The 13,546-nt window shown below is 41.5% G+C and overlaps 1 protein-coding gene across 2 annotated transcripts in view; it reads right to left on the reverse strand.

Moving 5' to 3' along the window:
* The window catches only part of ZCCHC17 (zinc finger CCHC-type containing 17), a 56,266-nt gene that overhangs the window by 7,892 nt on the left and 34,828 nt on the right, over window positions 1-13,546 (reverse strand). For both annotated transcript variants that reach the window (XM_082655238.1, XM_082655239.1), the window contains 2 exons: window positions 12,811-12,911; window positions 10,865-11,010 (listed from right to left, as the gene is read on the reverse strand). In XM_082655238.1, the coding sequence (XP_082511364.1) occupies window positions 10,865-11,010; window positions 12,811-12,911 (247 nt within the window). The remainder of the gene's footprint in view (window positions 1-10,864; window positions 11,011-12,810; window positions 12,912-13,546) is intronic.

The following is a 13,546-nucleotide window of genomic DNA, read 5'->3' on the forward strand; positions in this document are numbered from 1 at the left end:
GTCATGGTACTGAATAGGTATTGCATAGAACTAAACCAATACGTACTAGATTTTTGGACAAGGACATGCATTCAATTCATGTATGTTTGATAAAAAGAAGTGGAGGGCTCAGGGCTAGAAAGATCCCTTACTCCTGCCCCTACTCACCAGCAGCAGCAGGAGTCAGTCCCTATTACTCTCCAAACTGAGGGTAGGCCTCACTGAGGGAAGGAACCCGAGGAGTTACACATGGCACATATGATGGAGTCTATCAATTCAAAGGTGCATGCCAATATGTGCCAGGCACTATTTGAAACAGGTGACACCCTTTCTTTATCCTGGCCATTTCCTGATTTCCCAACATGCCTAGCACCTTCTCCTGTCTTAGAGACTTTACATTAGACATTCTCTTCTACCAGACTGCAGAAAGAAGTGGGACAATGAAGCAGTCTCGTAAAGAAGCAGAGATGAGAACCCAGTAGACTGTTTTTGACTTTCTGGTTCTAATTCTGGATGGCCCAGAGCCAACTAGTGCTGGAACAGGTGTCCAAATCTGCCACTCTCGCACACTCCAAAATATCCATCTCAGGTAGAAGTTTTTACTGATAAGGAAAGCCAACCTCCTGTTGGAATCAAAGATTTAGATGGGGGAAAGAAACAGGAGGCCTGGAAACTTGATTTACGGTTATGAACAGAAACAGATCAATAGAGAGCACATTCCTACAGCACTTCACTTTATCAGCTCGGTGAAATACATTTAAGGAATACAAATTCACGTAAAACAAATAAATGAAACACATTTGAAAAATTAAAAAAAATCAATAGATGACATCAGATGATTACTAAGGGTAGCAGGTAACAGAGCAAAATCTGGCCCAAAAGTGATCTTATAAGACCTGATAAGTCAATCACCTAACACAATGCACAATAGAAAAGTATGAGGCACTCAATACATAGTTGTTGAGTAAATAAATAATTGAAGAGCTAAATGAATTAATGGTAGAAGTGTGGTATAGAAAAGAATATTGGCTTAGTAATCTGAAGAACTGGGTTCTTATTTCAGCACTATCCCTTATAGTTGTGTGACTTCAGGTGAGACAATTTCTCTTAATCTCCATTTTCCTAAGGTATAAAATGGTGGGATAATAATGCCTACTCTGGCTACCACACAGGATTGTGTAAGGATAAAACAAAATAAAAAATGAAGATATTTTGAGGTTTCCCTGGCGGTCCAGTGGTTAAGACTCCACGCTTCCACTGCAGGGGGCATGGGTTTGATCCCTGGTCGGGGAACTAAGAGCCTGCATGCTGTGCAGTGTGGCCAAAAAAGAAAAAAGAAGATATTTTATGAACTGTAAGTACTAAACAAATATAAGGCATAAAAGATAATAAAGCGATTAACGACAAGGTGAAAAGACAATGACGCTAGATGATATCTTGGTAGAAACAATGGGCATCAAGGGGGAAGTTTTTACAGTTTCAGCTCCCTGGAGCACTATTTTTTTTTTTTTTTTTTTTTCTATTTTGCGGTACGTGGGCCTCTCACTGCTGTGGCCTCTCCCGTTACTGAGCACAGGCTCCGGACGCGCAGGCTCAGCGGCCATGGCTCACGGGCCCAGCCGCTCCACGGCATGTGGGATCTTCCTGGACCGGGGCACGAACCCGTGTCCCCTGCATCGGCAGGCAGACTCTCAACCACTGCGCCACCAGGGAAGCCCCCTGGAGCACTTTTTAATCAAAGAGGACTCATGAGTTAGAAGTTCATATACATAAAGATACTTTAAAAATAATAAGATATGATGATTATTACTGCCATTGTTCATCAGACCATTTCTCTACTAAGTGAAGAGCAACAGAGGGTAGGATAATGGGTTGACTAAGCAGGTCATAAAGCGCCTCATACCTAGCAGATCCTTAATAATTATTTTGGCGAACTGAAATACACATCTCAAAGCAGCTTTAGAAGCAAAGCAATAACTAGTTGCACCAGGTGTATTAAGCAATACAAAAACAACCAAAGACCCACAGAAGTGAGATATCCACAGAACCACTTCAGGAATCTGGTAAATACCATTTAACCCCTAAAAGGTTAAAAGAGAATGAAAAACTCCTGGAACATACACATAGAATCACAGTTAAAAATCTAGCTCTACTAAACAAGTAAAATTGCCTGTTTGGAAACATGATCTTACATGTAGAAAATCTTAAAGATTCCACAAAAAAGCTGTTAGAACTAATCAGTGAATTCAGAAAAGTTGCAGGATACAAAATCAACACACAAGAATCAGTTGTATTTCTATATACTGACAATCAGCAATCCGAAAAGAAAATTAAGAAAACAATTCCATAGCATCAAAACAATTCCATAGCATCAAAGAGAATAAAATATTTCGGAATAAACTTAACCAAAGAGGCAAAAATACTTGTACACTGAAAACTACAAAACAATGCTGAAAGAAATTAAAGACAACACAAATATATGGAAAAACATCAATGTTCATGGACTGGGAGACTTAATATGGTTAAGACGTCAATACTACACAAAGTAATCTACAGATTTGATGCAACCCTTCCAAAATCCCAATGACATTTTTTGCAAAATTAGAAAATTTCATCCTAAAATTCATATGGAATCTCAAGGGACCCCCAAAGAGCCAAAATACCTTGAAAAAGAACAATGTTGGAGGACTCACATTTCTTGATTTCAAAACTTACTATGAAGTTAGAGCATTCAAAACAGTGTGGCTCTAGCAAAAAGACAGACATATGGACCAATGGAATGGAATGAAGAGTCAGAAATAAACCCTCACGTGTACAGTCAAATGGCTTTTGAAAAGGATGCCAAGACCATTCAATGGAGAAAGGACAGTCTTTTCAACAAATGGTGCTGGGGATACTGGATATCTGCATGCAAAAATATGAGGTTGGAACCTTCCTTTACACCATGTTAAAACAAACAAACAAACAGCAACAATAAAAAACCCTCAAAAAATGGATCAAAGATCTAAATGTAAGAGTTAAAGCTATAAAACTTTTAGAAGAAAACAGAAGGAAAAAGCTTCATGACGTTAGATTTGGCAATGATTTCTTGAACACAACACCAAAAGTAAAGGAAACAAAAGAAAAAAATACATAAGTTGGACTTCATCATGATGGAAAATGTTTGTACATTAAAAGACACTATCATATACTTAGTATGTGAACATACTTAGCACTCCTGAACTGTACTTAAAGATGGTTAAGATGATAAGTTTTATGTGTTTGTTCACCACAATTTTTTTAATGTAAATCTGAAAAATAAAAATAGAACACTACCGAGTGAAAAGGCAATCCAAAGAATGGGAGAAAATATTTGCAAGTCATATATCTGATAAGAGATTGATATCTAGAATATATAAAGAACTTTTTGAACCCAGTGTCTGTACTTAAACCCAGTCTCTGACCACAAAGCCTCTTTCTTTTTTTTTAACATCTTTATTGGAGTATAATTGCTTTACAATGGTGTGTTCGTTTCTGCTTTATAACGAAGTGAATCAGCTATACATATACATATATCCCCATATCTCCTCCCTCTTGCATCTCCCTCCCATCTTCCTGATCCCACCCCTCTAGATGGGCACAAAGCACTGAGCTGATCTCCCTGTGCTATGCGGCTGCTTCCCACTAGCTATCTATTTTATATTTCATAGTGTATATATGTCCATGCCACTCTCTCACTTCAACACAGTTTACCCTTCCCCCTCCCCGTGTCCTCAAGTCCATTCTCTATGTCCGTGTCTTTATTCCTGTCCTGCCCCTAGGTTCTTCAGAAGCTTTTTTTTTTTTTTTAGATTCCATATATATGTATTAGCATATGGTATTTGCTTTTCTCTTTCTGACTTACTTCACTCTGTATGACAGTCTCTCGGTCCATCTACCTCACTACAAATAACTCAATTTCGTTTCTTTTTATGGCTGAGTAATATTCCATTGTATATACGTGCCACATCTTCTTTATCCATTAATCTGTCGATGGACACTTAGTTGCTTCCATGTCCTGGCTATTGTAAATAGAGCTGCAATGAACATTGTGGTACATGACTCTTTATGACTTATGGTTTTCTCAGGGTATATGCCCAGCAGTGGGATTGCTGGGTCGTATGGTAGTTCTATTTTTAGTTTTTTAAGGAACCTCCATACTGTTCTCCATAGTGGCTGTATCAATTTACATTCCCACCAACAGTGCAAGAGGTGCACTGTGCACCTCTTGCACAGTGATGATAAAGCCTCTGTTTTTAAGCAACAGCTACCAGTAGCTGACACGCACTGGGCTTTGCTGTATGCAGGCACTGTGCTCAGAGTTTTATGTGCATCTCCGCATCCTAACAACCTTATGAAGTAGATGCTTATTGTTCCCATTTTATAAAGGAAACAGATTCAGAGAAGTTTAGTAATTAGCCTAAGTTCCACAGTGAGGAGGTGACCCAACTGAGATTAGAAGCCGGGCAGTCTGTCTCCACAGCCCAGGTTCTTAAGTACATCCTCCACTGCCCTCAGAAAAGCAATTCCTCAGCATCCACCTAATGTAATATGCATAGCCACTGCAAATGAACATTTTAAGACTATGTGGTGGGCTTTCCTGGTGGCACAGTGGTCGAGAATCCTCCTGCCAGTGCAGCGGACATGGGTTCGAGCCCTGGTCCCGGAAGATCCCATATGCCGTAGAGCAACTAAGCCCGTGCGCCACAACTACCGAGCCTGCACTCTAGAGCCTGCGCCACAACTACTGAAGCCCGCACGCCTAGAGCTCATGCTCCACAACAAGAGAAGCCACCGCAATGAGAAGCCTGTGCACCACAACGAAGAGTAGCCCCCGCTTGCCGCAACTAGAGAAAGCCTGTGTGCAGCAATGAAGACCCAACACAGCCAAAAATAATAAATAAATAAATAAATTTATTTCAGAAAAAGACTATGTGGCAAAAATGGAACGATGACATGACAAAGTAAAAAACAGGAAACAAAATTATACATACATTTTAATTACATCTAGGTAAAACATGCATTTGAAAACAGCTAGAAGAAAATATGTGCCACAATAATATAGATTCTGGTAAAGTAGTAAGATTATGGGTTGCCCTTCTTTTGTTTTATATTTAAATAATGAGGTAATATGGTGGAAGCTTCCCATTTCCCTCTTTAAATCAAGTCCTCAGACCTCTATGAAGAAGGCTAGCATCAAGAATAAAGATATGTAAAGCCAAACCCTGTGTTCAAAAATAAGCAATACTCAAACTATTATGCATAAAATAAGCTACAATGATACACCGTACCACAGCGGTCCCCTAACCTTTTTGGCACCAGGGAACGGTTTTGTGGAAGGCAATTTTTCCATGGAGGGTGGGGGGATGGTTCAGTTGGTAATGTGAGTGATGGGGAGCGGCAGATGAAGCTTCCCTCCCTCACTTCCTGCTGTGTGGCCCCGAGGGGCAGGTGGGGAGGACGGTTGGGGACCCTTGCTGTACAACACGAGGAAGAGAGCCAATATTTTATAATAACTATAAATGGAATACAACCTTAAAAATTGTAAATTACTATATTGCACACCTTTAATGTATATAATATTGTATATCAACCATTCTTCGATTAAAAAAAATTTTTTTTAAAAAGCAATACTGGGGCTTCCCTGGTGGCACAGTGGTTGAGAGTCCGCCTGCCGATGCAGGGGACACGGGTTCATGCCCCGGTCCGGGAAGATCCCACATGCCACGGAGCGGCTGGGCCCGTGAGCCATGGCCGCTGAGCCTGCGTGTCCAGAGCCTGTGCTCCGCAACGGGAGAGGCCACAACAGTGAGAGGCCCCCGTACCGCAAAAAAATAAAAAATAAAAAAAAAGAAAGCAATACTGCTTGCAGGGTTGGGGACAGTTGCCTCTGTGAGGGAGTTAGGCTAAACACGGCAATGTTGAAGGTTTGCAGAAGGCTTCTGGAGGGCAGTACTTGAAGTAGGGGCCTTTGTTAATTTCTATTTCTTTGGTTCACAAGAGAACAGTACCAAATTAAAATAATATCCCCACTGCTCTAAATCAGTGTCTTCCAAGTGCCATTCATTCATATAATAGTGCCACAATTTTTATTCCGTGTGTTTATAAACTGCTATTTTTTTACTTAAATTTTTTCTTAATATCTGAATTTTTGCTTTAAAAAGTCCTACTTAAAAGGGAAACTTTATAACAGCACTGTAAATAGAAAACTTGCAGCCCCTGTCTTAAGCAGAAGATAACTGTAAAAATAGATACATAAAAAAGACACAACAGGGACTTCCCTGGTGGTGCAGCAGTTAACACTCCACCCTCCCAATGCAGGGGGCCCAGGTTTGATCCCTGGTCGGGGAACTAGATCCCACATGCATGCCGCAACTAAGAGTTCGCATGCCACAACTAAGGAGCCCACCTGCCGCAACTAAGACCCGGTGCAACCAAATAAATAAATTAAAAAAAAAAAGACACAACAATGTTTTAGCTAGATATAATTTACTGCCTGCTAAAGGCAGTACTTGAAGAGGACTAGGGTTAGACAGTTTGTTTTCACAGGAGGCAGTCTGGATTTTTTTTGAAGTACAATGGGAAATCACTGAAGGATCTTAAACAGGAAGAGACATGTTCTGATTGGATACGTTAACAATCCTTTCCTGGGAATTAAAAATAAATTAAAAAAAAAAAGAAAAAATGAGAAGAGACAGAAGAAATGAACAACTGAACAACAACATCATCCACTTTTACCTAATTGACAGTAATAAAACACTATGCTGTATTGGAACCCTTGGGCACTGTTGGTAGGAATGTGAAATGGTGCAGTTGCCGTGAAAAACAGTATGGTGGTTCCACAAAAAAAATTAAAACAGAATTACCATATGGGACTTCCCTGTGGCTCAGTGGTTAAAGAATCTGCCTGCCAATGCAGGGGACACGGGTTTGAGCCCTGGTCTGGGAAGATCCCACATGCCATGGAGCAACTAAGCCCGTGCGCCACAACTACTGAGCCTGCACTCTAGAGCCCGCGAGCCACAACTACTGAGCCCACACACCTAGAGCCCGTGCTCTGCAACAAGAGAAGCCATTGCCATGAGAAGCCCGCACACTACAACGAAGAGTAGCCCCCACCTGCCGCAACTAGAGAAGGCCCGTGCACAGCAATGAAGACCCAACACACCCAAAAAATAAATAAAATAAATGAATAAATTAAAAAAAAATTACCATATGATCCAGCGACTCCACTTCTGGGTATATACCCCCCAAAATTGAAAGCAAGATCTCAAAGAAATATTTGTACAACTATGTTCACAGCAGCATTATTCACAAAAGCCAAAAGGTGGAAACAATCCTAGCATCAACAACGAATGAATGAATAAGCAAAATATGGAATATGCATACAATGGAATATTTTCAGTCTTAAAAAGGAAGGAAATTCTGACACATGCTATAACATGGATGAACCTTGAGGACATTATGCTAACTCAAGTAAGCCAGTCACAAAAAAACAAATACTATATAATTCCACTTTATAAGATACTTAGAGTAGTCTAAATCATACAGAAAGTAGAATGGTGGTTATCAGGTGCTGGGAGAAAAGGAGAATGAGGAGTTATTGTTTAATGGGTATAGAGTTTCAGTTTTACAAAATGAAAAGGGTACTAGAGGGACTTCCCTGGTGACACAGTAGTTAAGAATCCGCCTGCCAATGCAGGAGACACGGGTTCGATCCCTGGTCTGGAAAGATCCCACATGCTGCGGAGCAACTAAGCCCGTGAACCACAACTACTGAAGCCCACGCGCCTAGAGCTTGTGCTCCCCAACAAGAGAAGCCACCGCAATGAGAAGCCCGCACACCACAACGAAGACCCAACGCAGCCAAAAAAAAAAAAAGAGTATTAGAGATGGATGGTGGTGATGATTGCACAATAATATGAATTTACTTAACGCCAAAGAACTGTACACTTAAAAACGGTTAAGATGGGGTAATTCTCTGGTGGTCCAGTGGTTAGGACTCCACACTCTCACTGCCGAGGGGGTGAGTTCAATCCCTGGTTGGTGAACTAAAATCCACAAGCTGTGCAGCACAGCCTCCCGCCAAAAAAAAAAAAAAAAAAAAGATTAAGACAGTAAAATTTATGTTACATATCTTTTACTACAATTAGAACAATAACAACACTATACCCAAAGGCTGCAGATTTTGGTTTCAGCAACGGGTGACCCATTCATTGAGATAGGGAGGAATATGAAGGGAGCAGCCTTGGGTAGGAGGAACACTGAAGAGTTTTGGAGTGTGCTAAGCTTGATGTCAACTCGACAATCAGATGGAGATGTCAAATAGGCAGTTGAATATCTAAATTTGAAGTTCCAGAGAAAAAGTTAGAGATAGAATTACAGACTTGGAGAATTACAGACTTGGATTTAAAAAACGATACATATACTTAATTGGGGGATTATTAGCATATAAATGGTATTCAAAACCATTGGACAGGATGAGATCACTTAGGGAGAAGGTAGTTAGAGATGAGAAGGGAATAATAAAAACAGACACAGCCTCAAGCAGTCCACATTCAGAATTAAAGCAGAGGGCAAAAAAACATTAATGACGAGAATTGAGCAGTGAGATAAAGAAGGTGCTTTTTCAAAAAAATCAGATGCCCAGATGTGAACTTGGTACTCAAGAGGTAGAAGGTAAATATGTAGTTTTAAAATCTCCCTAGGCTAATTCAATAGTCTGAATATAAGTGAGAGAGGGAAGCAGGTGAAATGCACAGCAGCAGTGGGAGTGGGAGGAAGGAGCAGAATTGGGATATTATAAGGCACCATGGACAGGACTTGGTGACTGACTAGGCATGGGGTAGTAAGGAGAAGAAAATTAATTACATATTGTTTCTTTCTTGGGAGACTGAGAGGTTACTGCTGTCATTAAAACTAGTATTACAAGGTACAAACAAGGGTTTTGGTTGTTCAAGGAGCACAATGATCCTACTTTGAGCCCAAAGTTATATAGCTGGTAAGTAGCACAGAAGGGCCTCAACCTACGTCTGATTGACTCCAAGCCGAAGTCTGAAGTACCAGTGGGCTATTACTTAGTGATGTGAAAGTGGTCAGGGCAGCTGAAGTCTTAGGAGGGATGTGATCACCCAGGGAAAGAATATACAGATCGATATATTATTATCCATATACTTGGGGCAATTCTTAATAATGGTGCAATGGACCTTCCTCCTCATCTAAAAAATGAAGATAATACTGAATTTGTAGATAATGCCCACTGAGGGCAAGAACCTTATCACAGTTTTTATATTCCTAGGTTTGCAATGCCTGGAATAAAATGACCACTCAATAAAAGTTTGCCAAAGCTTTGAAAAAACAAAACAAAACCAAAAAAAAAACCCAGAAGTTAATAACCAGCCACAATTAGAAAACCACTACACTAGGGACTTCCCCAGCAGTCCAGTGGTTAAGACTCTGCCTTCCAATGCAGGGTGCGCAGGTTCAATCCCTGGTCGGGGAACTAAGGTCCCACATGCTGTGGTGTGTGGCCAAAAAAAAAAAAAGAAAAACACTATACTACATGAGAACAACTATTTCTGACCGAACTATAATATAGTTTTTTTTCATTTCCTCTCTATGTTGTATGCTACAAATGCACTGTTTTTTTCCTGCACCACAATAATGTCTGTTTTGTTTTTTTTCTTTGCGGTACGTGGGCCTCTCACTGTTGTGGCCTCTCCCGTTGCGGAGCGCAGGCTCAGTGGCCATGGCTCACGGGCCCAGCCGCTCCGCGGCATGTGGGATCTTCCCGGACCGAGGCACGAACCCATGTCCCCTGCATCGGCAGGCGGACTCTCAACCACTGCGCCACCAGGGAAGCCCTAATGTCTGTTTTATGAATTGTTTTGCTAGAAGTAGTAGATGGAAGATACAACTCAGTGAGACAGGCACTCTTATCCTCTGCTGGGTGTAAAATAAGTACTTTCTGGAAAGACAATTTGATAACATGTATCAAGAGTCTTAAAGCCCTAACTCAGTAATCTTACTTAGGAATTTATCCGAAGACAGCAATAAGAGATATGGCCAAAGATTTAGGTTGGAAGTAATCAAAAATATCCCACAATAGAAAAATTATTAAATAAACCATCATATAGCCATAGAGTAGAATATCATATGGTGCTCTTATATCAAGTTTTTGAAGAACACTTAAGGATACTAGAAAATGCTTTTGATAAATATAAATTGATATATTTTATTTATTTTATTCTTTTGGCTGCGTTGGGTCTTCGTTGCTGCACGCAGGTTTTCTCCAGTTGCGGCGAGTGGGGGCTACTCTTCATTGTGGTGCGCGGGCTTCTCATTGCAGTGGCTTCTCTTGTTGCGGAGCACAGGCTCTAGGTGCACAGGCTTCAGTAGTTGCAGCACGCGGGCTCAGTAGTTGTGGCGCACGGGCTTAGTTGCTCCGCGGCATGTGGGATCTTCCCAGGCCAGGGCTCGAACCCGTGTCCCCTGCATTGGCAGGTGGATTCTTAACCACTGCACTACCAGGGAAGCCCTGCTTTTGATAAATATAATGAAAAAAGTAGGATATAAACTATACCTAGTATGACCATGCTTGTGTGTTTATATGTAAACACATACATATATGAAAATTATATATACACTTCCCTAGAAAATTATATATATGTTTATATTATATGTATGTATATATTTACCTAGAAAAAATATTAGAATATACCAAAACTACTATAAGAGTCTCACTGGGTGGAAAGATTACAAGAGATCCTAATGTTCTTTATGTTTTTCAGTATTTCTAAAATATCTGCAGAAAGTATATTTTTATTTTAAAACTCAATATGATAAATAAAATAAAGACAGCACTCACCTTCTTTCTTTTTCTAGAAGAATTTCTCGTGGGGTCAGGCTTTTCAAACTCTGCTGCCTTTGCCTCTTCCTTCTCCTCTTCCTCATCAGGTATCAGAGAGTACTTGGTCCCACCTGGCTGCATGAAACAATCCTTTGCAAAGTGGCCTGCAGAAGAGAAGTAGAAAAGGTAGGGAGGGAAGAGGCAGTCTCTTACCTTAGCAGGTGGATCTTCCCTAGAAGTTCCTGAAGGGTTGGCTCGTTCAGGAGGTACTAATGAGTTCATTCAGAGCAGCTGTTGCCTTCAGAGCGGATTTTCTGTCACCTCAAGATGGCATTGCTCACTTAACCAGAGCCAGACAAGCATCTGGTCCTAGAGCTGTGGGAAACCCTGGCACCGCTTTGGAAATGGCAATGGACGTGAGGACACAGGCTTGTGCTGCCCTCCATTAGCAACTGGGCTCAGGAATTTTTAAAGGTCTATTTGGAACTTATTCCTGACAATGAAAGGCTGCTCCAGAGAGCAGAATACTTAGCAGAGGGAGCCGAGTGGCAGGCCAAGCCCCAAAGGAAGACAGCTCTTAGGCAGCAAGCAGGAAGGCAGCACTCAGATTCAAGCTAACACACAGAAAGACAGCAGTCACCTAGGGGCACTCAACATTCACAGACTGTCAGGTCTGGCAAGGGCCTGAGAGATCATCAAATCCAACACTGCATTTGCAGACGACATGAAGGCCCAGAGTAGAGAAGTACCTCAAGGTCACACAGACAGCAGCAGAGCTAAAACTTACCCCAGGTCTCATACCTCCCTGCCCTGTGCTCTTTCTGCTGCATCAAAACCAACCACCTTTGGCCTGCCTGGGCCAAATTCCATCTCTCATTATTCTTCTCTGCCTCATGTAACACCTGGTGGACACAAGTTGAAGGTAAGAGAACCCCACCCTCCCTGAGCCTACACTGCTATTAAGCGGCCCTTTAACAGATGCTACACAGCTGGTTTTGTCTGAGCTCTTTGTAGACCCTCTCTCAGGGGCATAAAGAATTTGATGAAGTCATCAAAAAGCTATGTGTAAACTACTTTGCAACTCGGAGTTCAGAAGCGGGATGGTGCCTGGAAGGAGAATACAGCATAGAGTTTTCCAAATATCTATGCTGGAAATGGTCCCACAATACTCATGAGGAAGTATTCTTTCTATTTTATTTTTCCCTTCCTCCCTCTACATTAATGATAAATTGGGGCTTAAACCCCACGACCTCAACCAGGGCACAAATCTGCTACCACTCATTGTAGAAAAATCAAGAGAGCTGGGTAGGTGAAAGGCTAGGGAGAAGGGGTGACAAATTGAGGTCACTCTGAAAACGAGAAGCTGGCAATACCTCTCATTATAGCTCCAACAAGGGAAGTCAGGCTGAAAGAGCTCTTTAATATTTGAGTAGGACTGGAGGAAACTTGAAGAAACAAAGCTAAAAGGAAGTGACTAGCCTGTATTCTTTATTACTAAAAAGATACTGTATTCAGAACTCTGAAGTTATAGAGATAAAGGTAATAAGCAAGAAAGAGCTTGACTTGGATCCTTAGAGGAATATATTTCCAAGTCACTTAATTTTTGCAGCAGAACAATAATCATCCTTCGAGATAAAAATTTAGAGTGTTAATCATAATCCAACACTCTTACCCCTCCTGGCATAGTACATGGGGACCTTGCCCAGGCAGGGCATCACCCGTAGAGAGAGGGGAGTAGTGGTGGTGGTGTAGTATCTGGCAGGGCCAGCATTCAGAAAAGGAAACAGAAAAAGCAACAAGCCATGAACTCTGATGTGAGTCTAGTAGGAACAGCAGATGAGCAGGTGAGGCCAGCATTTGGCTAAAAACCACAGTGAGCTAACACGCACCAGGGGGCCTCCCGCATCCCATAAAGGGTCCATCCACAAGAGAGAAAAACTAAAATGATAGAGACTTCGCCTTACCTTTACAGCCACACTTCTTGCAGGTAGTGTTCAGGACAGCCTCGAGGGTGATCTTCTGCCCAGTGTAATCCTGGAAGGACCGCCTCCGCCTCTCTTCTTGCCTGTAATGAAATGATACTGACTGTTGGCCCTTTTAAGAGATGGCCAGAGATACTACAAGTTAATACTCCATGTTGTTTTTTTGTTTTGTTCTGTCAGGTAGAAGGGAGAAAGGAAAAGCACTGGGCATAAGGAAACAGGCAGTGAAAGAAATGACATGAAATGACAATTTTTTTCATTCAGGACAAGGCTCTGAATTAATAATTATGAATGAGACTAGATTCCATCTCACTGATGCACAGGGGATGAATATATAATTACTCACCTTGCTAAGCCCCCTGCAATCCTTACAAGGTCACTCCTGGGTTTAAAAGACCTTCAAAAACTTCTTAGAAAATCAAGTCCAAGCTCCTTGGTATTCCAGGCCTTTCACAGTCTGTCTCTAACTTACTTTCCCAGCCTCATCTTGTACAATATGCTCAAGGCAAACCAGACTATTTTACCTTCCCCAGATGGTTCATTGTTTCTGCTCAGGCAGCTCCCTCTTTCTGAAATGCTCTGCTTCCTCTCTTTACTCCCACTTCACCACCTAACGACACCCAAACATTTCAAGGCTCAGCTCAGTTACTGCACCTCCTTCTAACCAGTTATCTTCCCTGAGCCCCTCAGCCAGAATTAATCTCTGTTCACATTCGCA

The sequence above is a fragment of the Grampus griseus genome, assembly GCF_964374135.1.
Source record: "Grampus griseus genome assembly, chromosome: 1".
Taxonomy (NCBI): Eukaryota; Metazoa; Chordata; class Mammalia; order Artiodactyla; family Delphinidae; genus Grampus; species Grampus griseus.